Source organism: Scomber japonicus, chromosome 10 (genome assembly GCF_027409825.1).
Source record: "Scomber japonicus isolate fScoJap1 chromosome 10, fScoJap1.pri, whole genome shotgun sequence".
Taxonomy (NCBI): domain Eukaryota; kingdom Metazoa; phylum Chordata; class Actinopteri; order Scombriformes; family Scombridae; genus Scomber; species Scomber japonicus.
The window spans coordinates 28,318,748-28,345,659 of record NC_070587.1 but is presented as its reverse complement, the minus strand read 5'-3'; the positions used below and the strand labels follow the sequence as shown (position 1 = coordinate 28,345,659).

The following is a 26,912-nucleotide window of genomic DNA, read 5'->3' as shown; positions in this document are numbered from 1 at the left end:
GCAAGTTTGTTTGTTCTATTTTCAAAGTGAACTTGCCTTCCAATTTATTTAGCACACAATCTACTGCTGCTTTGAACAGTTGCTCCTAGGGGTGTGTCCAAAAAAATCGATCCATCAATTAATATCGATTTTCTATTTAAAAATCCGATATCGATTCAAAATTCTGTGAATCGATCTTTTGAGAGAGAATAGATGGAAGCATGAAATTTAAAATAATAATTATAATTTGAGAGTAAACAACTTTGTCTTATATTTGAACTGACATGCTTATCCATAATCTTTATGTGCATTTTTTGAAAATCATTGGTTACATGATGACAACATAATTCAAAATGACATGATGCCACTGGTCTTAAGGATAAATACACATAGATGCTATCATGCTAGATCCCAGTGTTAGATCAGACTCATGATTTAACTTTACTCTTGAAGAATTTAGTGTCCACACATGATTGCATGTTAAAAATATTGTCTGACTTACAAAACAGAAACTCTGGGAACATAAAATTGAATCGATATTGAATCGAATCGAGAATCGGATCGGGACGCTGTGAATCGGAATTGAATCGATTCAGGAAATCATTGACAATACCCAGCCCTAGTTGCTCCACTCCGTGGCCGCCATGCTGGATAGAAACAGACTCACTCTACGGTCGTCCTCCCCGTTCTGTAATTGGTTCCCTATCTCAGGCGAAAATTTTGCCTTGGTGGCCATGCTAACTTTCTGAGCGAAGTGGAATGTTACTGGAAAGAGAGCATGTGTTTACCCAGGCTAAGTCTAGACAGTATATTTGATGAAATCGCAGATGAACAAGCATCAACATCACTGGGCAGAGCTGCAGTAGATTGTACTGCACAATTAGACACATATCTTGGAGAGACCACAATTTCTCGCGAAGACAAACCACTGTAATACTGGGTGGTTAACAAAGTGCGGTTCCCTACTCTGGCTAAAATGGTGTGCAGATACCTTTCAGCACCATGCAGTAGAGTTGACAGCAAAAGGCTGTTCAGCTCAATGTCACATATTGTGAATGAAAGCAGAAACAGGCTCACAGCTGATCATGCTGAGATGATTCTGTTCATCAAAAAGAACCTGCCTCTCAGTTTCCCAGTTCAGAGACCACACCATTGTATGGAGACTGAAATAGTTTGATTTTTTTTTTAAAGATTTGGTTGGCTTTATTTAGCAGTAGATCAACAGGGAACATGGGAGAGAGAAGGGGGTGTAACATGCAGCAAAGGACCTCCGATTGGAATTGGAACCGGGGTCGGCTGCATGTATAGCATGCACTCTAATCACTCGACCACCTGCACGCGTTTGATATTTTGTTTGATTGAGACTCTGCAGTACATTCATTCATATTTTGTTTATTTGAAAGCTGGAGACTGTGCCAAATAGTTCCATTTATATTTTATTTGATTCAAATGTGGAGACTGTGCAATAGTTTGAGATATTAAGGTGACTGTGTTAACTGTAATACGCTTCATTGTTTAATTTGTCAAATTTCATTGATATTTTTTCAAGTTTTATTTTTGTCAAATGTGAAGACTAATGTGGAGGCTTTTTGTTGAGACAGGAAATTACGGTTATTTATATTTATTTTAATTTCATTTAATGTATTATCATTTGTTGTAAAAAGCAGAGCAAAATAGCAAATAAGCAAAATAAATCCCTTCTTCCAATTCAGTGCATCTGTAACCTAATAGTTATTTTTGTGTTAAAAAAATATCGGTACTCGGTAACTCTCCAGAGTTTTGCTTAGCTTTAAGCATGAGTGTTAATAATCTACTTTAAAAATAGCCATAAATAGACACTCTAAACCATAAATTTGACATGTTTGTCATGTTGCGGTAATGATCATTTTTTTATGGACTTCGTCTGTAAAATGTAAATTAATATATAGAGAATATCAAATGAAACTTCTGAAAAAATGTTCATAGTAAGTTCAGACTTTTACATATTACCTTTTCAAAATTCTAATGTTTTTTAAACTGGGATTTTTGTGAGAATGACCCAGACATGCTCCACATTTCAAACATTTCAAAATGCACCTGCATTGTTCTGTATTTTGCTGGACTTTTGTGTGGCTTTGTCTGCATCATATTCACGCAAGTCAGCTAGTTAGCAGGCTAACTTATTACCGGGTCAAAGTAGCCGAGGGCAGGTGTAAAAATTCACTGTGTCAGGTTCAACTTCAACACAAGGTGGAGGTGCTTTACAGAAGCTTAATATTTTGTGTACCACTTGTGTCGTGCTGCTTTTTTCGCAGACTTTTGCAACTCCATTGCTTTTTACACTGTAATTTCCCCATTCACTGGCTGGAAATCGGTTATAAAAAACAATAAACCTATATTTTTGATTACAATACCTCTATTGAACAAAATATAGACTGCACTGGACATTTTAACATTGATCAGTAAAACTCAAAAGTTGCACTTGCTTTCATTATATGATGTGTGCTTATACAAGCTGATAGCCACAAGTTAACTGCATTGAATTATTTCAATACTTATTTAAAATTATTAATATGTATTTAATTAAAATGGTAATATTTTATTTTGTATATTGCAATAGGTGTTTTTTATTTTCAAGAATGTAATAATTAAATTGACTGACGGCACATAAGCACACATCACCAGGGCTCATTTCTATATTACCTGCAGCTCCCTGGTGGCTTATGTCCACATCATCATTGCACACTGTGCAAAATGCATGATATGGGACTTCAGAGGGTCGGAAGCATGTGCACTGTTCTTGATATTTCATCAAAAACTTCTGGGGGACATGGACCCTCTTCTTTTTGGCAGGTCTGCTGCCCTGTCCTTCCTCATCTTCTTCTTCTTCCTCATCTGCCATGATAGTGGCAGAGTGGTAAAGTTGCTGCAAAAGATTTGTTGGCTACATGTTTAAACTGTATAAATAATCACATTCTTCCTTATATACAGGCTTACCTATCAGCAATGGATACATATAAAGGCTAAGACACACACACACACACACACACACACACACACACACACAGAGACAGAGATGCACCGCTCCCGCTAATTTCTCTTCTTTCTCTTTTTTTTTTTTGACGGCGCATTGGGGTCATTAGGGGAACATGATCGATAGATTTGCTAGATTTGTACGTTTTTTTTTCCTATGAGTTATTTTCACTTAGACTTCTGCTCAAATGTTTTCACAGTGAAAGTAACGTTATTAACAGTTCACATTTACCAAAAGCTGGCAGGTCTGCTGACACACACACACACACACACACACACACAGTTTACCTTTTTAAGCACCAGCTGCAGCGAGTAGGGGAAGGGGGAGGGAGGCAGAGGGCAGGAGGCAGGCAGAAGGGGGAGTGGGGATGTTACGTTATAGGTTCGACAGACTCGTTATTCTCTGCTACTCTACAATAGGCTAATTGGTTGAAACTGCTTCACCACGCTGCTGCATCGTGCTGTCAGACATGAGTACTGCACGTGCACATTTCCCACAGAACTCACAAGTCTGCAGCTTTTTGCATAGTTTAGAGGCGAGTCGCAGCAGCGTATTTAGATGTCAAATAGCGTACTGCTACGCAAAATGCATACAGGTTGGCAGGTCTGCATCCTTCTAGTTGCTGAAATTGAAAATGGCCAGTAGCTATCCAATGGCTATAAGCAGACCCTCCAGGATTTCATGATGTTGCGATCTGAACTATTTACACGAATTCATCCAATCCCTGAGAATTCTGTGCGATCTTGCAATTTTAAGGCTCAGGGTTGTTGAGATGAGACAGACTGAACAGTTATTTTTGTTACCTCAGAGTTGGTTTAAGATGTTTAATGGAGTTTGCTGCGCCACTCTGATAATGTCGTAGAAAAGTTAACAGTATAATTCACGTTTGTTATTTTGTAATTACATCAAAATATGTTTGCAAGCATTGCCAATTCTGAAAATGAACTTACAAGGTAGCTGAAGATGACTGTAGCGTAATGAGTTCTGCTGTCCCATCAACACCATGTCCCTGGGCAGCAATAGCTCAGAGACATACCATTCACCTTTCAATTTGATGGGCAGATTTCTGTTTTGAATAATGAGGACAAACTGTATGTCATTTATACCTGGTGTTCGGTTGCATTTACACATGAATTACAAGTTCACATAACTAAATCATACGTGGATCTGTGCCTTTACTGCCAGACTGACAACTTACTTTTTTATCTGATCCCCACACATTCACTATCACTTTTCTGCTGCTTCCTCTTACTCGCTCAACCCAGACTTCCTATTCACATTTATGACACACTGTCCTAAAGGAGTGACACTATTGTGTTATAGGAGTACCTTTCAGGTATATTTCCTTTCAGGAAATGAGGAGAGGGAGGATGCTGGGACTTGATGCACTAGTCAATGAGTCAAAACAATTCAACAATAATGTAGGGTGTTATCATGCTTACACAGTGAGCAAGTGAAAATTATTAGTAGCCCATTGTGATGGAGTGAAAATTTAGTAGCGGCGCTCATAATTTGAATACAGGAGAAACACTGTATATCATTATTTGGACAAACACTTTTTCGTAGATCAGTTCATTGGTGATTTGGCTCTGCACCAGGGATACAAAATGTTAACATTTTATTGATACCAATCTATATTGATTCCCTTAGCAATTCTTGATCAATTTTCTGTGCAGAAAGTAGGCCTACATAGGATTTAAGTGTCAAGGCAACCATTTTATTATCTCAACTATCAATGACCTTGCATGCTGATAAATATGAAACATAACCAGTAGATAAGATAAATGGTCTGCAAACTGCATTAATTAATAAAATGATTAATTTGAATGCATTGTAGTGTCCTCTATGTAAGAGAATAACAAAATCTTTGTATGTGTGCAAATGATATAATATCATTTCTAGTAGTTGTACACTTAATTGTGACATTTTCAGAAAGTTTTGGAATATTTTTCTTTTCCCAAAATGTCACTACACAACGTATAGTATAATAAAAAGGGTTATATTAACGTATTCATTGTTTTTGTTTATTTGATCTTATAAATGTGATTTTGTGATTGAAGGTTTTCAGAGGTAAAACAATAACAATTCAATACCATTGGTACGTTTTATCATATGGTTTGGCATTATACAGAGGCTAATCGATTTTGGAAAAATGTTGCATGCATATTATGTCTGATCTCATGGGGAGAACCGGCTTAGACACAGTGTCTTTAATACACAGCACAGTAAAGTAAAATAAGTTGTTTATCTGTTGGATGTGTGCTGGTCATCTGAAGTTCTTGATCAACATTATCATCACTGGGACTGTTTCCACTTGTACTACACCTCCCTGCATTTTACACTCAACAAACACCTCAAATAATCTCCATATGTTGTCGTTTTGACCAGTTTTAGTGCCACTAACTAAGCGCAGCTAATTCACTGAGGGACACATTTCACTTCCTGTACATTCTTCACAATCAAAGCCTCGTGTTTAACAGCCTTTAATTTGAAGCAGTAAAGCAGGAAATGTGGCAAATCAGAACAGGACTATAAAGGCACAGCATATACTGAGGGGCTGCATAAAGGGCCAGTATAAGATACATGAGGAGTTTTTTGAATTGTGAATCATGCAAAGCTACTGTAATGGAGACCAGAAATAAAAATCTAGAGCTGCAAATAGGGCTGTGTGACATGAGGATATATAACATGTGATGTGAGAAAAATGTCTACTGTATCATATTTTGCTGTGTCGTTTATATCACTGTGATGCAAATCACATTCTTGACAGCAGTATTTCTCATGCAGGTTACATTGTTAAATTACTGAATTTAGTTGTCAACAACTTTCCACACTGTTTGTGTCTCTGTTCTACACACGGCCCTGCCCTCTCTGACAAAGAGCAGAGGAGAGGAGCAGCTAGTTTCTGCTGTAGTTTACTGTCATTTATGGTGGCACTACTCTCCTCTGCTCTCAGGAGAGTCTGTTCAAGGCAGGAATGCTGCTACTTTATTCCACCTCACTGTTCTCTACAAAAGGTCCAGACACTGAATGGGGGAACATAGTTGCTCCGCCAATAGGCGGCTACAGGACACTGTTGTTAGTAGCTATGGTCAAGTGAGCAAAGAGAGAGAGCACTGACAGCGAGACTGCCGGTGAATCAGATCAATAAAAAGTTATTTTCTGATTGTTTCACAGCGGTCACATTCAACAGCACATATAAACTTCCCCACACACCTCTGCTCAACCCTGCAGCACTCCGCCTCAAGCCTCTGAATCCGAAACACCAATGTGCTGTTTAAAAGCATACAGCAGCAGCATTATGTTGGCTTTGGTTGGTTCAGTTTAAAAAGCAAATACTTAATAAGAGACACAGCCCTCCTGCTGCTCACCCATACCCCTTTTCCACCAAGCTGGAGCTGGTGCGGGTTCGGAGCCAGAGCCTGACTAAGCACCGGTTCTTTGCTTTTCCACCGCCAAAGCTCCAGCCCAGAGCCTCAGAACGGGAGCCAGAGCAAGCATCAACTCTTTGCTGGTCTAAAGGAAGAAGAACGCTTATTAGCCGGCTAGTGGGGCTAATGCTTATTAGCCGGCTAGCACGGTTTACGTTCATTAGCTGACAAGCGTGGCATTTACAGAGGGTTAAAGATTTGTTGATTAAAAGTACTATTTTTATCATTTTTTTACCAGAGCCGCCGCCGCCGCCGCCGCCTTCTTCTTCTTCTTCTTCTTCTGGCTAGATGCCATGTTGCTGCCTCTCACTGGTGAATCATGGGAGTGCTTCAAATGCGCACGCTGGCTACATTATACAGTGACGTAATCACGTGGCTCCTTGCCGGTGGAAAAGCAACAGGTTTGTAAGAGGTGCTTGGATTAGCACCAACTGAGCACTGACTCTAACACTAGCTCCGAACCAGCACTGGCTCCAGCTCGGTGGAAAAGGGGTAACAGAGAGAGACAGTGCACCAGGTGAAGAGCTGGAAGTGATGACAACTGAACTCATGTTACTGTAAGTGCAACGAAAGCTACCAGTAAAAAGTCAATAAGAGTAATTTAATCTGCTAAAGGATGGACTGACAAGACGTGGCTGTTGGGGGGACCAAATATTTGTTCAATTAAAATGTGCTATATTGGGATATATATTGTATATATATCGGAATATGAAATGACCTATATCAGGATATGAGAGTTTGGTCATATCACCCAACCCTTGCTGCAAATGAGCATAATAAGCCCTCTTTAATGTCCTCTCTCTCCAGCTGTGGAGAGCAGCCTCTTTGCTGCAGTGTTAGCTTAACCCATGGATTCTGATTCAGAGGTCTACAATGTGATGATAAAACAATGATTAATGTACCAACATTTTTGGTTTCTATATACCATTTATTTTTTACAAAGTTCTTAGTCCACTCAAATACTAGATGAAACTTAACTGCCAGATAAGATAATTAGTCCACAGCCTTTTAATTTTAAAAAGTCAACTGCATTTGAATAATTAATTTGAAAGCGTCTTACAGCCTCCTGCCTGTATGAGAACAACATGAGGCGGAGTGCTGTGCTGTTATTAACGTTGTCTCCACTGTTTGCTCCAGGGAAAGACATTGATGTAGAAGACGTTGAGCGGGCGCAGGGTTGTTGTGGTGAGACAGTCTGAGCAGTGACTTTATTCTTCACTTCACAGTTGGTTTAAGTTGTTTAATGCTGCAGTGTTTTGATCAGCTGGTCTTATTTGTTACTGCTGGAGTTCACTGCTCTGCTACACTGACGTTACTCTCTGAGTGATGCCATAAAAGTTCACAACATACTTCACATTTATCTTGCAACACTTTAGTGATTAAATCAAAAAATAGTTGCAACCTTTGCCATTTGTGAAAATTAACTCCAGTGTGCACAAGCTGTAGACTGTCCGGGTGCTGCACTGCCCGCAGTTAAGTTCCACCTTTTTCTTTCTGTCAACATCATCATGTTATTAAGTAACATTCAGAAAATTGATTTTTGACTTTTTGTGAATCAATGCAGCATCGTCCACGTCCACATTGTGATGCATCTAAGAATCAACTTTTTCCCCCACCCCTATTGTTAAATGCTGCAGTGTTTGTTGGTAAGCTGGCCTTGTTTGTTACTGCTGGAGTTTGCTGCTCTGTTCATCTCTGAGTGACGGCATAGAAAGTTCACAATATACTCCCCCTTCATCTCTTCATCTCACAAAGGTTAATATTTACTTATTAATTCAAAAAATTCTTGCAACTGCTACTTAGTTTGAAAATGAATTACAAGACAGCCAAAGGAAACTCTTAGGTTTGCATGCTGTATACAGTCCAGAGGCTGCACTGCCCTGATGGTTGAGTTTCACTTTTTCATTCTGTTGGCATCATATGCTTGGGCGTCAATAAGAGGAATTCATAAGCTCAAAGGCATACGATTGCCATGTTTCCCATCCCTACTCTGCACGAAATTTATTGACAATAAGTAAAATGCAGAAAATCGGCAGCCAAATCCTTTTATACTTCCAGAAGACTTTCCAGTAACTTTATCATAACCAATAGTGAACATAACCATCTTAAGTAATTAAGTTTAAAATAACCGAGTTATGTTAATAATAGGGCTGGGCGATATGGCTGAAAACTATAACACCATAAAATTGTTTCATATCAGTCAATATTGATAATTATTGATTTTTTTATGACGTATTTCAAAAAAGGAGACAGATAGATAGATAACCAGGGAGCGAGTAAGTTTGTTCATGAAACTAACCTTGCTTCGCCAGTTAAGTATGGTAACAATGTGAGTCTGCACAAAGTATCGAACATATTTTTATTGATATTGATTACGTGTCCATCTCGATATATATCGCTATCGTTTTATCACCCAGCCCTAGTTAATAATACAATCAATGTAGGAGCCTGGCGAATGCTACCAAGAAACAACACTGACTCACTTTTCTGAGACAAGTTTATTACCTTCTATGGGTATAAACAGAATACCATACTACAATCATATTTATATAAATATGATAATATAAACAGTCCCTCAGGAAAAAGGGTAGAAGTACAAATCTTCAACACTCACCTTGGTGAGTGAAACTCATACATTTTATTGTATTACCATCAGATAAAAACTACTAATGTTTGAACTGGACTGTTCTGACATTCTCCAACTTCATTAACCACAAACCCTCATTCCTAGCCGAAATGTGGCAAATGCTGACTTTCAGTTGCATAAATTAAAATATATTTAGCATGTGCATCAATGCATGCAAGGTCAATGGGCAGATGTGAACAGTGGCAATACAAATAAATACAAAATCCACACTAGTCAGCAACAGTTGAAGCAAAGATGCAAATGCTCGAGTTGAAATTTTGAGCTTGACTGACAGTGCTGTTATCCCAAGTTAACTCCATGACCGTAGAAAGATAGGAGCAACAGAGAAATTAGACTATGAGAGGAAATAGAGGATGAGGAAGAAAATAGGTGACACTGGAGTTCCTGACAAGTTATGGTAGTAGCCCATCAGAGTTTTAACCGTTTTGAAATTGGTGTGTTACAGCCATTACACCCACACCCACACACACAGTCTGTGCTTGTTGTCACAGCTGTGCTGTCAGTCAGGGAAGAGGTCCATTTGCTGTTTGTGGCCAAATGACAAAATCAAGCCAAAAATGTGCATGAAGAGGATAGAGTGTAATCTTGGAGTGAAACAACACAGAGTCTGACATTGGAGGAAAAAAAGCCACTCCTAGATGCTCCACTTCCACTGTGCACCCTGGCTGAGAGTCCGCTGACAACATTTACTTGATGGTATAATTTCTTTTTCAGCTTGGTGATGCATATCCTCATGCATACTGTACTACATATTGTTAAACCACAACTTGGAATATATCAGTATGACATTATCTTTCAACACCAATACATTTACTAATTTTACATTTAAATAAAAGTCTTAGGACACTGTAACAGTAGTGATACTGTCCCAAAGTAAAATAAGCTAACAGCTACAGATGGTAAATCTTAACTTGCATATGGGTGGTGGCGATGATGCTTTAACTGTTGTGGAAGACTGACAAAAGTGTAGAAAGGGGCTAATCCCCCAGCTGGATGCAGGTGCTTTTCCTTATTAGTGGCTGACTGAAACCAGGCATTGGGTTTAGCGGTAACGGGTTTCATGATGAACAGAGCTTATTGCCTTAATGGTCAGCCAGCACAAACACAATGTTTTCACTGTATCATACATTCAGCACACAGTCAGACATCTTTCAGTTTCAGGTTTTCATTTTACTTAAAACATGTAATTTTAATTCCGGTAATGTATAGAAAAACATAACTTAATATCACTAATGTCTTGAGAAGCTCACTGAAACTGCAACTGCCTGGATTACAGGTCCAGCAAAGACACATCTTCACTGGTCTGTGAGAGAGGTCTGATTGAAGCTTCAACCAGAGGAAACATAATTTTCTCCAACTGAACATTTCCTTTATGGCCTAATGGCCTTTATGGTTAAATAATCTAGTCATTCAGTATTACCCAGATTTTATTTGAGAAGAATGAATAAAAGTAATCAGATTAAACAGAAGTGATTGGGGAGAAAGGTCACGAGGAGTTGGTTCATTGTAAGAATCAAATATGGTCACCACACAAGAAACAGAAAACCACAATTCAAGCAAGGAGGGTGGGGAAGGGGGAGAAGGCACCTTTTATGTTCCCTATTTAAAAATCAGCAACAATTTCAGATCACATCTTCCATTGAGCCACAATAGAAAGAGGACTATATAGACCAAGATAGACAAATACAGGTGTAACGTCATGATTCTTTCAGCTGTGTATCAGCTGCTCTCTTCATAACACTCTTCCTTGCATGGGAGCAGCCATCTCCCGGCAGCTGAGTGCCTGTCTCCCTCTACTCCAGGGCAGGGTAGGGGCTGATGCGGTAGCTAAGCTAGTGGCTAGCGTTAGCTGCCATAGCAGATGAAATGTTGCGGATCCAAAGGGGACAGTCGGGGGGCGGGGAGGGGGGGCTGGCTGGCTTCTCTGACAGCAATACCCATCACGGTCCACAAGCCACACGAGGATATAGTCGCCTATTTTAAGGGACACCAAAAACGTCTCGATCATGTAGCAACATATCCATTCATCTCCCATCTCCTTCCGTTTTGTTCCGTCGGCATCCTCTCCCATTTGATGTTGTGCGTTAACTCAAGGCAGATCGCTATACCACAGCTACTGAAACTTGACTAGATAACGTTATACACACACACACACACATCACATCAATCATCTGCCTATTTATGACAACTCACCAGATAGTTGGCCGTTACAGTCACACGATAAAGTAAAAGGACAGGGGGATAATAACGCTACATTTGGAGGACATTGCATGTTAAAGAGCACAGTCTATCGTCACAGTACAAGTCTCAGTTCCTGTAGATACAACAGACAAGCTTTAGTTACTAACGTGATCCACTGTCAAAATCCGACGTTAACCACCTATTTAATCGACGCTTCTTGTCCCATTAAGCATCTGACTACAGCGGTAACGTTAGAGGAATGGGGACACGAGGCCGGGTGATAGGGGCGACTATCTAAACGAATGGGTAACATTGTGTTACCAAGCACTTTTGCCACCGATCGATGAAGTCTCTAGCACACATGTAACAGACAATTAAGAACCAATTAACCCCACATTCACACATGACTTTAAAAAAACCCCGACCGGCTGTTTCTTACCTCAGGCGGTGTGTCGAACCAAGTTCCGTGTAGCAGCCATGTTCGGAACCCCACTCTCCCTCCGTCCACACGAACAGAGCCCCCTCCCCCGGGTCAGTCCTCCTTCTTCCACAGCAGAGATCCAAATAATGCGATGTGGAATAGTTTGCCGACAAAATCCTGGTGATATTAGTTTCCAGTGAAATTGCGTTTTTCTCGGGAGCTCAAACAGTGGATTCTCGATAGGGACTAATCACCGGCGAAGCACAGCTAGCCGTGCCTGAGGAGAGGTGGGCAGCTCGTCACCTCAACTACAGACACCGAAAACTCAGTCCTCCGTTTAATAAACTAAATTTACTTGATTTATTTATTTTCAAATACACACGAGGCCATACGTAACCATAGCGTGGGAGAGTTGGGTTAACAAGCCAGTCAGCCCCTTTAAATCAAACGAAAGGCAAGAAGCTAACATTAGCTAGCTAGCTATTAGCTAGCATGCTAGCTGCCTAATAAAACACTGCCATTGGAATTTGGAGGAAGACAGTCCTCAAACTGCAGGCTGCTTGACAGGCAACGGTCAACCGATTGGCTGCTGGACAATATAAACAGACGCTATGAAAAACTAAATGTATTTTAGCAGTCACAGCTAAAACTAGCTGTTTGCTGGCCAGCCCCTCCGTGGTGTTAGTGTCGGTCAAAGGAGAGGGGCTGCATTGAAAGCGCGCTCCCGACGCCAAGCAAGCACGGCTCAGCGCGTTCCAGAGATGCTTCCCACAAAATGGCTGCCAAAACAAATCCACCGCGGATAGTCACACAATTTCCAAACGTGGGTATACATATGAAAACGTTCTTATATAATTATTTCCAGTCCGTGAAATAAACTACCCGAACGTAAATCTCAATGCATGTATTGGTATCCGGAAGAGGAAGTTTAAGCTCACGGGACTTACTACTGTGAGAAACTTAATTATCTACCGCAGATTGATACATGTAATAATGTCCTCAGTAAACATTTTGTCAGTCTAAGTCAATTTCCTCCAAAAACAGCGGCCTGCAGCCATTCACTTCTGAGTTTTATGCAGAGGTTCAACTAATATTCGTGGAGGACAACTGGCCTAGCCCACACATGGAGATGCTATAGGTGTTGGTCCAGTAAGCCAGCGAACCACAAAAGAATGAGTTGAATTAGCCAACACGGTGTTGCTTCTGGAGCGGTTAAACAGTTCCAGCAACAGGCGGGCGTTCAGTGCTTATTTGTTAAACAAGCAATCAAACTCAAGAATGTGGGTCAGAATTAAAACACATACAGTGTGAAGGTAAATATCAAAATTATGTTAGCAGCCACACAAGGTTATTTTAAGCACAAAACCAATAAAAACAAGAATCAAATACTTTATTATAACAAAGTTGCCAGTTATATAAAAAAAAACTTAAGCATACATTGTTGCAAGTTATCAACCACCACTCTGCTTCATAACGAAATAAACTATCCAAATTACTAATCAGGATCTGTATTTGTATACACACACAGCATCAGTTTACCAGCTCACCATTTGACAGAGTAGATATTATGCAGACTTGAATATGTTATTCACATCAGCTACCAAAAGTACATACAGTGTATTAGCACAAAGTGTGTTTTACCATATGCAATTTCTGAAATGGCATATACAAATATTTCATAGCTGTCTGGGGTATGAGTTGTGGATACATGGGATATCCCTAACAATGTGAGATGTGTTGTCTGGGATCAGTAGCAGAGGACCAGAAGAGTTTTTTTTTTAAAAAAGGACATTCAATAAAAAAAAATAAAAAAATGACCAGGAGCCTTGTAGTAACTATTCAAACTTGAGTAACAACATAGAAGCCCCGTTTAACTAAAGCTTTCAGGATTTAAACACCTTATCCTGTTTTTCTGTTAAAATACTCCTCAGATGAGTTACTTGCTCACAAGGTAGCGGCTGGTGAATTCAAAATTTCCTTGACAACTAATCCTAGGCTGGGGACAAAATACACAACACTGGATATTCAACACTAGACCACTGTCTTACTTTTACATAACCTTCCTTGTATGTGGTTGCACAGGAACACAGACTTGATTATATCACCAATATTTGTATCACTTGTGCATAATATGTGAAATAAGGGAGGTTAAATCAGATGTGAACCATAATATATAAACAATTAACAAGATGACTTGTTTGGCAATCAACTGAGGTAACCAAATGTCATGTAATGTGCTCCAACTTTATCAGTTATAGAAAGAGCCTCCAGCAGTGGGTGTTGGGTGAAGAGAAGGGCAACAGACAAAAATGAAAATATGACAGATTGTGGCTGGAAAAAGGTAATCCTTTTCCCAGAGGTTTCTTCCACACCTCATTTCTTCTGTTTAGGTGCAGGTCTGAGGAATAAAAGAAAAGACAGTGTTAACATATATGAAAAAGAGCAGGCATCCAGCAGGGTCTGGATGCATGTCAACTATTGACTGCATATAAAGATGAACAGGGCTGCTTCCCAAAGTCCAACCAAAACACCTCAAATTCTCCATGTTAGCAAGTGAGACAATAAGTGCATTTCAATTTCATTTTTCCCCAAAGATGGTTTATGTCCATGGTTCCCAACCCAGGGTCCGTGCACAGAGCTTTGTCTGCTCTGAGGCTGAGGTTATCAAAATTATATTTGTGCAGATTACATTTTTAAAACCCAATTAGATAATATTTTTGGTCCACATTTAAATTAATTAAGCCATTTATTACCAATACCTCTGTGACCGTTACTGCATAAGCAACAGTCTTATCAGGTCAGCTAGCGGCTATATCTGGGTAATTAATTCCTGATCGTTTTCCTGCTGTCAGCATCACTGAATGAATAAAACACCATGTTATTCTGCATGCGATAGGCAGATTTCAGCATCATCAATGAAGAAAAGTTTCCTCCAGTTCCTTCAGTGTTTTCTCTTTTATTCTACAATGTGCTCATTGAAACAGGGTATATAATATAGCTTGAGAAGTTATGAGTTTTATATTAGATTGGGCTTGTTATATTTTAGCAATGTGAGACAAACTGGTTCGTCTGGAACGCGAGACGTGCAGCAGCTAAATAAATCCCGGCCCTCCACCTGTGTTCACACCCTGTCAATGTGTGTCAAATAATGTTCATTTGTCCGATGCACTAATTTAGAGGTTTCAGGTTCTGGGCAGTATGTTAACTTTGTTATTTTCATTAATTCAATATTTCAACAATATTGGCGCCACCTGCAGCCCTTCTCTTTGCTAGATACATTTGACGGTCAGTCTGGCATACCATTGCAGCAGTTGTTTTATTTTCGCTTTTTTAAAAATCTTTATTGTGCTCTTGTCTTGATGATGACATCCAGTCTCAGAATATGAGAAAACAGGTAATTTAATTGTTTCTGTCAGTCATTTCATTATTTTAAATATGAATTATGTATTTTATTTTATTGTTTTTATGAATAATATAAACAATTATACATAAAAACAATACAATTACCTTCCGGAAGGTTCCGGAACGATGTAACAATGTTTATTGACTTTTAAATTACTTATTCTCTGTGTGTCCAGGTTTGAACATTGGCCCATCTTCCACTAAACTGACCCTACAGAGCCTGTCCAATGGTGAATTTAACCAGGTCCAAGTCAACATGCTGGTTTTCCTTGAAAATAACATACTAGTAATCCTACCAGCACAGCAATAAGCAATAAGAGGGTTTTTCTGTTGTTTTTTGTTTAAAAAAAAAGTTTATTATAGGCTAGGCTGCGCTGCAACAATTTTTAAATAATCAATAAGCATAAAGTAAAAGCGCTATAAAAGTAAGATACCTCCTATAGTGCAGCTTTTTGTTTGTTTTATTACATAGTAGCATATTGTTATATTGCTACTGTAACCTTATACCTGGCCTACATCCATACATAGAAAATAACCACATTTTAAGTTGCAAGCAGTTGGTTTGCTTTGCCTCAATAGCCTATGTTTTGTTAATTTCCATTTCGTGTTTTGGATTAATAAACTGACTTCCGAATCATCCGAATTTGATTATGCTTGAGTAATTAGGAATAAGGAAATAAAGAAAGACTTTACTGTTACAATGTCTTATTTGTATGGGGCTTGGGCACATCGATTTATTCGTTTTTTATTCAAATATGATCAGCATTGGGTCTATTTTGACGTTAGATTGAATTACTGTGAACAAGATAGTCCTTGCCGAAGGTGTCGGTAGGAACTGAATTGCAAAAGGCTAAAAGATATAGGCTATAGCCTAGGCCTACCACCGCACTTATATATTTTTGTTATTATGACGTTATTGTTAATGTTTTGCATCGCATGCAAAAGTGAGCAACACCGCTGCGCTGATATGTCGGAGACGTGTTGCTCCTCCTCACTTCAAGTCGTTGTCATTAACTTTTAACCTGCAACACTGTTCTCACTAAATAAGAGAAAGAAATAGTGTGAATGCAGTTATGTGTTGAGAGTGGGGATCAGCATGATTAATCAATGATCAACTGATCATTAAGAATTTTGCTGATCATGTGAAATTTTTATTGATCAAACGCTGGTATCAAATAGAGGTTATGTTGTGTAGTGTGATTCTTGAAGCAATGCAGTGAATTTCACTATGTGGCAGCAATGAGATATCCTACCAATGAGGGTGATATTTGACAGAGAAAACGGCTCAGTTACCTACCAGCTGCCATAGATATCAAATATAAACCTGAAGAGGTCAAGGCGAAGTTTGGCGTGGGACCTTTTCAAACTAAAAACCCCTGCCCCTTGGCCAGATTCCCCAGGCTAGCGCAACAATGCCTCTGCATTCCGCCTACTTCGTTCCCCTTAGAGCAGGTGTTTTTGGCTGCTGGACTGACTGTTACCAGGCTGCACTCACTTATCCCTGAGCATACTAAAATGCTAATCTTCCTCAACAAGAAACAATAGGATGGACAGAATAGGTTGATGCTCTGCCTTTGGACAGTCACCACCACTGCAGTCTTTAGGTGAGTGATTCTGGTTGTTTTATGAGGCTCTAGTTAAATAAGCAGAATTGTGAAGTAACACTACCTCTCTCACTCACTCTCTCTCTCTTTGACAACTCCAAAACGCACCCAGCCGTGCCAACATTATGTTTTGGGAAAAACTGTCAATATTCAGTTTTTTTGATTACGTTGCTTTTAGATTTAATTGTTTTTTTGGAAGTGTTTCTAAAAGAGGCTCAATTGTGTTTAAGAGTGCCGTAGTGATTGGTACAGCACAGGTTGTGTGTCCTTCAATTGCACTCTGCTACTTTTATCAACCAAAATTAGCTACTTCATTTTAGGTCAAATGTGAGAATTCTTGACAAAAAGTAACTTTTTAAAACAATCCACCAGATGGAGCGGTTTATGCAGGCTCTGTAATATACATATATCTTTTTTTTTTCTAAGACTTTGCAGTCTTTCTGCAGCACATTATTTGAGCTGCTCACAAGGAGTAAATTGATATTGATGTACCTGTAGATGCCCACCACCACAGCGTGGTCTCTCTCATAGGGCTCCAGCGTGAGCTGTTCCTGTGGTTTCATGTTCTCAGCACTCATCTTCTTCACCTCTGAGGCAAACACTGCCTCTGGAGCCGCTGTAGAGTCGATACAGTTGGCCTAAAAGTTTAATAACATAGAAAAAACACAGACACTAATCAGCGGACAGAACATTCACTTTGGAAAACATCAAATAACCAAAACAAGTCATCAGCTGCTTAATTCAACTCCTGAATGTATGGATGAGTCAACTTCACAATGAACTGTACTGTACATGAATTATGCTTATAAATGTATCTGCTATTTACTGCAAGCACCAGTATCCTCCCCCTCAGACATGCTTATCAGAGCTTGTCAAAATGAAGCATTGATGCCAACTTCATGCAGTGATTGGTCAAAAGTGTAGATGAGAAATTAAGCAGGGTTTGAACTTGTTCCATGAAGCACGATTACCAAATAAGCCAGGCTTCTTTCGCATTTTACAGCAGATTCAGTTTCATAAAGCAAGCATAGTTCAAGCGCAGTTACCACCGCAACTTATGCTGGGAAACTAACCTGGTCCTGTTATCGATCAATCTATCATAGATCGATACGATTATTAAGTCGACTACATATATGTATAAGTGTGTGTGTATCGATCTATCGAGATCAATAGTGGTGGTGTGGGCATAGATAGATCGATACACGGATACATATGTAGTCAACTTAATAATTAAGTATTGGTTATGGATTAGTACATATAAGTACATTTTTAATGTCTAAAAAGTCAACTAAGACGTGTATAGTGGATGCATGTCTAGTCGTTTCCCTTTTTCTTTGAATTGATTAAGGTCGAGTCTATAGAACGACCTCAACCCATGCACTGTTTCCCTGTCAGTCATGGCATGTCCCTTGATTGAGGAGCTTGTACATGACAGAGCTGTCATAGTACACAGGACACTGCAACAGGAGCACACCTTCAGAGACAGATCAGACTTATTCAATCAATCAGCTATTTCCTGCCAGCCTCTCTCTTGGATTTTATGTATTGTTTTTTGTCATCATACGTTTAAATTCTTCATGTCTCCAGCAGAAGTGTGTGCTGCTCATGAATGGCGTGCACACACAATTAGTCTGACTACTTGAGCCTGTCTTGGATTAGTTTAATTGCGAGAATGTGGATCAGCCTTTATGGAACCGCTTTAGCCTGATCATTTGTTAGGCTTCAAGTCAGGTGTTCAACAATAAACGCAGCTTTTGTAAGTTGCTTTATGGAACGGACCCCAAGTCTGAAATCAAATGTGGTTGCATAGCATATTTTCAGTCTCATGTAAGGCAGTTATGAGTGTCTCTGCTAGGTTGACTGCTCAAATTCACCATCACTTTTCTTCCACTTGCTCAACAACAACACACACACACACACACATTATGCTCTGCCCTAATCCTTAAAAGATCTACGCTACTAAGAGTTTCCCAGGCAATAACATGTAGGTTGACACACATTTTGGAACAGCACTACACAGAGGCTCCCAAACATTATTGATTTCCAAATGAATGAATATTTGTCATCATTTGGGGCATAAAAAAAATATACACAATTGGTCTGCAGGGGGGTTCCATTGGCCTGGAAGCCCACATGTACAATTGTAAGGGAAACACTATTCTTTCTATAGTGGCACTTGTGACAGAAATAGTTTCGTCAGGAATGAAAGGAGAGGCAGATGTTCAAACCCTGGCTCCTTTCTCACATCTGCACAAATGGCCAATCACTGTGTGAAATAGGTGTGAATGTTGGCTTATCCAGCAGGGGATTCAGCTATCTGACAAATGTATCTGAAGGATTACAGCCAGTCAGCTATTCATGGATCTTATGTTAAGTGCTTAGTGGATTGTATTTTATGTCTCACATGTACCTCAAACAAACGTCCCTACTAAAACTTTTTTTTATACTCATTGCTGAACTACTTTTCCAATCGATGGTCATCAGATTACCTTGATGGAGATAACAAAGTGTCCTCCGTTCTTCAGGAAGTTGTGAGCATTCAAAGCAACAATCCTCGTCTGGTCAGGCTGGGCAACATCAGCAAAAATCACATCCACCATGCCTAGAAAGGGACAGGACTTTACTCACTTGACACTAACCATCTGATTAGAGCATCAGCTGTTCCAGTGGATTCGGTTGGACTTCACACTTGTACATTTGACATACGACAGCATTGTGTTTTTTCCCCCCATTGGCCATCATATGTTCAGAGAGAACAATAGGCAATTCATCAAGCTACATGACAATGTTGTTCATTATAAGGTTTTGTGTGAATTATGTAGATAATCACATGCAAGATGCAAGACATTACTGTAACATTGCTGCATTTAACTGGTGAACATTACCTCAACCATTCTGTCTGATGTTACAAGTTCAATTAATTAATGTACAACAAAAACTAAAATAAAAAAATATTAATTGAAAACAAAAATGAGAAGTATAAAAATAAAAACAGGTGAAAAATGACCTCATGAATATCACGGTTTAAATGTTACGTCTTCAACAACATGCTCAAGCTGCTTTAGCAGCATCTTGCAACATCTCAGTGATGTTACTGGCTCATGGAAATGATAAGTTTTTGTCCAAACTAAGTAGTTCTGTTGCAGTCTTGGTGGTCTTGTTTCTGTTGTAGCTCATGATTACCTACCAACCAACATGCGGTACTTGTGTGGATGCCGCGCATCTTCAATGATGGGAATGATGTTGGTGCGTTTCTTTGCCACATTGAGTAGATCCCGACCTGATCGATGAGAAAACTCCACAGCATACACTAGCCCTTCCTGTAACACACAAGGCATGGGTTACTCTCTTCAGTATAAGGAAAAACAGCAAAGTCACCATTAAAATCATATGAGGGGCGCACTCACACTAGGCAATCGTACCGTGCGTATTATTTTATCATTATTAAGGCAAAAGAACTCAATTTATGTCCATGGACATACATTGAATGTATAATGAATAGGCTATAGTATAGCTAATGTGAGTGCAGAGCAGTGGGGGACAGGAGAGGGGGGACATTCGTGCTTTAGCATGGTATGAAACAACTGGCCCTAGTGTGAGTGCACCCTGAGGCTCATTACATTTGGGCTTAGCTGTGCCTATCAACTCATCTTCAGTTTAAACCCAACCGGTCGAAGCAGATGGCCGCCCACTTTGAGTCTGGTTGAGGTTTCTTCCTGTTAAAAGGGAGTTTTTCTTTGCTGCTGTGTGCTTGCTCATGTTGTAATGTTGGGTGTCTTTAAATTAAAGAGTACAGTCTAGACCTAGTCTATGTGTAAAGTGCCTTGAGATGACTGTTGTGATTTGGCACTATATAAATAAAGACTGATTATACAAATGCATAATACACGTATTTTTGCACTAAGCACGGCTATGCTGTTGTCACATATAAACCATCAGTAGGTTTCTTGGGTTAATTTAGCAGCCTGCAATGATTTGGTATTGCGAACGATAACACAACACAACACTAACAGTGTGCAAAGGCTCTGATTGATTTGAGACAACACTAACCTGTTCAAATTTGCGCACTGCACAAGTACAGTGTAATACACAGAAGTGTACTAACAGAAGTATGTGATTTGAAATGCAGCATCAGATTTGCTTATGTCATTATGTTCAAGACAAATTTTAGTATGCATGCTTAGAAAATACCATTATAACTGACAGATATCCATGTTAAAAAAGTGTCATTGCATTGAACGTATATAAATATCTCGTCCGTATGTAAAAGCCCTCAGGCATCAACCTGCTCTGAACACTTCATTTCCATCTTTGCTTGTTAATGCTTCAGATTGATTTGGGCTGGAACATTTATAGTGTATTTGAGAAGACTCCGTTTTAAGTTAAAAAAAATTAAATCCTACTACCACCACCACTACCACTACTACTACTACTACTACTACTACCCGTTTCCTCACTGTCTCATTTTAAAACTCTTCTTAAAACCCACCTCTTTATAAATAAAGTGGATTGGATTGTTTACATTGGCACCTTCAAAAGATAGGAGCTAAAACTGCCTTTTCAGACAGAGGCTGAACTGAGGTACTGCACACAGGGCCAGTATAAGAGAGTTTTAAACTGTAAATCATGCACAAATATTCCAGTAGAGCCTCAGAATATAAATATGCCATTTAGTATACTGATCTTGTTGCAGTGTAAACACATCATAATGGTGATTGCTCAGGCGACAAACTTGTGACTAGGCATGGGCCGGTTACCGGTTTCAAGGTTTACCATGGTATGAAAAAGTCAGTTTCAAAACCACTAAAATTTTCAGTCACACCGTTGCTGCGGTATGAGCTGGGGTTTTTTTAATGTGACGTCTGGTCAGAGAGAGTGGAGGTCCCTCAGGTCGTGTAGCAGCGCGAGGAGGCAATACATCAAATATGATAGTGAGCAAGTCTCCAAAAACTGTTGAGATTCAGTTTTAAGCTCCTGCCTGCATTTATTTATTTATATTTATCTTAGATGTGTTTACTTTTTCCAATTATTTATGTGCATTTATTTGCATTTTGTGTTGTTTTTTTTCTCCACTAAAAATAATTCATTTATGTCGTGACTTGAGCTGCAGGTTTAGCCTTATTTATTTAGAAATAATTCAGTTATTTTTATTATTATTTTAAATACATATTTACTAAAAATAAAAGACCGTTCAATGGAAAAAAAATAATCTTTATTTGTTTCAAAATATCACATTTTGTAGCCGTAATCATAATACTGTGATATTTTTACCTAAGGTTATCATACCGGCCCTTTTTCTTTTTAAGATACTGTGCTCTTGTGTGGCTGCGGATTGATTAAAAAAACCTTTGAGATTCACAGAGACAGAGAGAGACAGAGACAGACAGAGAGAGAGAGACAGAGAGAGAGAGACAGACACTAGGGCTTATTTTTTCGATTATTTAAAGAAGGACAAAAAAGACGTCTCTGAAATTGAACAATCAATTACGTCTTATTCCTGGAAATTCCTTTTTAATGCATTTAGCTTCAGTGCCTTCTGAAACAAATACATGAACTTATTTTTAGTGTGACTGATGTAAATTTTTGCATCATCTCTCTCCTCTCAACCCAACCGGTCGAGGCAGATGTTCTCCCACTTTGACTCTGGTTCTGCCTGAGGTTTATTCCTGTTTTTTCTTGCCACCGTTGCCAAGTGCTTGCTCATGTGGGAATGTTGGGTCTCCTTAAAATTAAAACCTGAAGAGTTCGGTTTAGACCTGCTCCATGTGTAAAGTGCCTTGAGATAACTTTATTGTGATTTGGCGCTATATAAATAAAGATTGATTGATCATTAGGCTACCATACAAATTAAGCGCACTAGATTCCCTGCTCCTCCTACCTCAGGCTTTCAGTGTAGAGACCTGAGGTAATCTTACCCCTGCTCCTCACCTCATCTCCAACTGCTGACTGAGATCTTTTCAGCAGGTAGAAGCCGTTAGTTCACCAACTAGAACAAGCTTAATGATCCACACAGTGACGTCATAAAAAGAAGACGTGACGGGCAAATAAGATTGGAAACCGATTGTTTTTAGTGTGTGCCTCATGTCGCCCCCGACTAGATGCTGCACACACTTTGTAGTTTTCACTCTCTAGTAAAGTGCTCTGCGACATAGCGAATGACGCAATGTGTGCCAGTAATAACCATCCGTGTAAAACACAAGCACAGCATGTCATATAAATGAGTGAAATGAATTAAACAAAGCTTAGATTCTAGAAAAATTGCCTCAATCATTTTTTGTCATTGAATTATTTGGATAATTCAAGTAATGGTTTCAGGCCTACTCACCGGCCCGACAATGTCAGAAACGTGGGACACTGTGGTCCCAGAAGCAGCTCCCAGGTACATGACCTTTGCTCCGGGCTTGATATGGATCTGGTCTACTCCTCCTAAGATGGCTGCTGCCAGCTTGGAGCGGAAAGGATTCCAAGCTCTGTATTCAATCTTATTCTCTCCTTCCTAACAGACAAAGGAAAGAAAGAAAGCTTAATCTCATAATGTCATGCTGACCATTGTGCTGCTGTGAAGTAAAATCTCACCTCCACATTGATCCTCTTCTCTCCATACACAGACTCTCCCACCACCATGTTCTTGGTCACCAGAGCATCCTCCTTCCCTCTGCTGATGAACACCCCTGAGTATACACACACACACCAGTGTCTAACAAACAGTATTTGAATCGACAAAGACGTACAGTGTTGGTTCATCGACACACACAGAAACATGCGTCACATGCAGAAAGATAGAATTTAAATGTTGAAGCAAATAACTCCAAAATACGAGTTTTGTATTACTGCGTTAGTAGGCAGCCAATTAGTTTAGAATATGAACAGAAAGGAGGAAATAAATGTATGTAGATTGTAGAGCAGGTGAAACAACAACCTTCATGTCTGTGTGGCTCGACTAAGACTTTCTTCCCTGCTCCAAAACCTCCTCTGCCACCTCTTCCTCCTCTCCCTCTCGGGGTGCCTCTGCCACCTCCTCTGCCTCGAAATCCTCCACCTTCTGGGGACCTGAATCCACCTGAGAAACAGACATTGAACACATACCAAGCCTCTTTTAGACATTGCCTCACTCATCTCTTGAACCATAAGTTGAAGGCAGTCTCATAGCTCTTATTTCTGCTCAAAAGAAACAAGGACGCAAGGAGGGATCTGTGGAGAGCCATGAGCGATCAAACACAAGAGCAGCCCGACAAAATTACCAACTTGAATTTCAGTTACAAAAGAACCATACTGATAGAAAGATTTTTCTTTTCATGATGTGTCATTTTAACATATATACATTTTTTAATATGAGTTACATCAATTCAATTTTCACTGAAACATTTAGCCAAATAAATAATTTCCAGTGTTCAAAAGATGCCAATCATGTTGTGGGTTTTTAAATAATTCATTCACAATCAGAATATCAATAATTTATAAATGATATGATCACATTCTGCCAGTAAAAATGGTTCCTGTGCCTCTGTGCTGCAGGACACAGTATAAATACAGAATGTAAGTGTTTGTTGACCAGCTAACAGGCTGCAGATAGAAAACAGCTGCTCACAGTGATAACTGTGCAGCATTATTAGTGTCAGCAAAGTGCGGACACAAACTATCAGAAGTCTCCACAGCTGTTTAAGCCAAATGGCAGCTGATCCAGCTGTAATCAGCTGCCATCATTATCCCAAACTGATGTTGCTTCATGTGATGTTTCAAAGGAACATCACATCATTTCTCAAAATATTTTCTCATCCTTGCATGGTTTACTTGGGCCTGTCTATGCATCAACAGCAGGGTGGACTAAGACACAAGGAAAAGATGCAAGTGGAGGAAATGTGGATGCAATTAAGAAACTTGAAATGTAGTCACTGTAATTGAGATACTGAGTTCAATGTTATAAACCATATCTGTGCTCTAGTAATGCATTCATGCCTTAACTGAATTTAACAGATCACACTCAAAATGTGTTGAGTTCATAATGATTTTAGCATGTTACCTAATGCACAACATTATACACTGTTTTCTGAAAAACATCTTATGTCCTGTAATGTGCTTAAAGACACTGTTCCTATGCCACTGAATAATTTAAATAATGTGCAGATAACAAGATCAGATAATATACAGTGCTTCATCTTACCTCTTCCTCCTCTGAATCCTCCCCGTCCACCAAATCCTCCCCGGTCACCAAATCCTCCCCGGTCACCAAATCCTCCTCTCCCACCACCTCTCCCTCTCCCTCCTCGGTCCCCACGAGGACTGAACCCTGCAAAAAAAAAAAAAAAAAAAGATAAGGGAGACACTTCAGTAGAATTTACACAAGTGTGATAGATGATCCTGATTCACTTCTAAATCTTCTATAAGTCGAGTCTTTTATTGATAAAGGCAGTTTAGTTATTTGAAGAAACGCAACGTAGAAAAAGATATGTTTGGTTTAATAAGTCCAATAAGGATTTAAAGGACTTTTTAAAAATAGTTAATTCAGTTCAGAGTGCACTAGAGCAATGTATTTGACTTAATATACATGCCCCTGAGCGTTTCTCAAGTGGCCATACCCTAATTTTATGATGAGCACACAATGAGTGTGGTATTACGCTGTTTTGTATAAGAATGTTTAATTTTCACTGTCGCTACACTTTTAATTTCAAACAAGTGTTAAATCATTGTCATGTGATTTATCGATAGAGATAATTGGCTTTAATATTGAAATATGATAATTTGTCCATATCGTGCAGCCCTAGTGTATGACCATCAAATTAATAAGGAGGAGGGTGAATATTATGTGCTTGTTCAGTCACTGAAACATGGACGAAGACACCAATTTTAAAAATGTCCAGGTGTCAGCAGGTAGATTTGTTTTAATCTTGCAGTGTACACACAATATGCTGTAGACATTACTCAAAGACTGGCAATCACCATCTGAGTTTTAGCTTCAGGTGGAAGCCAGACATAGCAACTAGCGTCACGCACATTGTTTTCCAAATATAGAAAGCACTGTAGCCAGAGTTCGTTCCCAGCATTTAAACCGCCCAATGGGAATGTATTGCAGCTGATTTTTGGTGACTATGGGACTTTTCCAACTATTTTAGCAGCGCATCCTCGAACATCAAGGCACTGCCACGAGCCAAGAGTGACTAGTCCACTACAACTGCACACACTGCATTGTCCTGATAGCTACTAGCAACATCAGCTATTGGTTTACCGTGGTGGATGTACGGGGATACAGCCGTTGAAATGATTGGGGTATCTTCAGGAAAAGCAGATTTGTTTCTATGCTGCTTGAACACAAACTGAACCTATCCCCCACTAGACAACCCTCCTTTAATAAGAATCGATTTCGGTGCAACATACCGACTGTGATAACTATGGGCAAATGTTAGCAGAGGCTGTTAGCTTACGAGGCTTAACCTCGCGGTAGAACACAGCAAAATTCTGCTTCATAAATATATTGGCAAACGAAGCGTACACAAACAACAACCTTACATACAACATACGATATGTTGGGAGTCGTTTGTCTGTTCCGTGGTGCAGAGCGAAAGCTCAACACGTGGTCGGCACCGCGTGGTGCTGCTGTAGTTATACAGAATCACACTACTAACCTAACGTTAACGTGACATTTGAGCTTACACATCACATATATTAATACAGAATGCATTTGTACACTTGGCAGCACTTTTCCCGTTTGGTGGAGTTTTGCTAACAGGTTGACTGGGCAGCATGGCGAAGCAGGCCAAACACACATCCGCTTCTTTTAATTTAATACACACAAACGTACATATTCGATAAGTACAGTCTTCTTATAAACAGATAAATCGAGATGCGACCTAGATCTACTGTACCTGGCCTCATGTTATCAGATGTAAATCGGTAAATCGATGCTTGCCGTAGAACGGATCCTTCTTCTCTTATTCGTTGACTCACACTGGACTACGCAACTTAAACACATGTACACACGTGCAGATGCCACACTTCTTCTGTTGCTACTGCCTCTTCCGCTTGACGTTTCACGACCGAGGGCGCACTACTGCCACCAAGTGGAACTAATGTTACTTCTGTTACTGTAAGATTACTGTGGGTGGCAGCAGAGGACCGTACATATAGTAATATTGCTTGATAGAGAATGGGATAATAATGACACATCTTTATTGTAGGAAATGCAATGGGAATTCTTATTATTCATCTTCTCTGATAAATTGAGTAACTATGTCATATG

General features: G+C 39.5%; 2 protein-coding genes across 2 annotated transcripts in view; both read right to left on the bottom strand.

The window, feature by feature from the left end:
• Positions 1-12,363, bottom strand: part of dyrk1b (dual-specificity tyrosine-(Y)-phosphorylation regulated kinase 1B) — an 85,891-nt gene extending 73,528 nt beyond the window's left edge. Inside the window, exon 1 of the mRNA XM_053326760.1 lies at positions 11,691-12,363. The gene's annotated coding sequence lies outside the window, so the exon portion shown is untranslated. The remainder of the gene's footprint in view (positions 1-11,690) is intronic.
• A 682-nt stretch (positions 12,364-13,045) lies between these two features.
• On the bottom strand, positions 13,046-26,615 carry fbl (fibrillarin). Its single transcript, XM_053327259.1, has 9 exons — positions 26,539-26,615; positions 24,840-24,965; positions 23,598-23,738; positions 23,255-23,349; positions 23,004-23,174; positions 19,866-19,998; positions 19,168-19,280; positions 17,171-17,316; positions 13,046-14,070 (listed from the first exon to the last, which is right to left on the bottom strand). The coding sequence occupies exons 1-9, from the start codon at positions 26,546-26,548 to the stop codon at positions 14,046-14,048; spliced, it is 960 nt and encodes a 319-aa protein (XP_053183234.1). The 5' UTR covers positions 26,549-26,615; the 3' UTR covers positions 13,046-14,045.
• Between the last annotated feature and the right edge of the window lie 297 nt (positions 26,616-26,912).

Bases quoted from the DNA above. Each gene is read 5' to 3' on its own strand.
- fbl (XM_053327259.1), bottom strand. The intron at 23,175-23,254 runs GTGAGATTTTAC...TTTGTCTGTTAG, and splicing joins AGAAGAGGATCAATGTGGAG to GAAGGAGAGAATAAGATTGA. The intron at 19,999-23,003 runs GTGAGTAGGCCT...TGTGTGTTACAG, and splicing joins TTTCTGACATTGTCGGGCCG to GAAGGGCTAGTGTATGCTGT.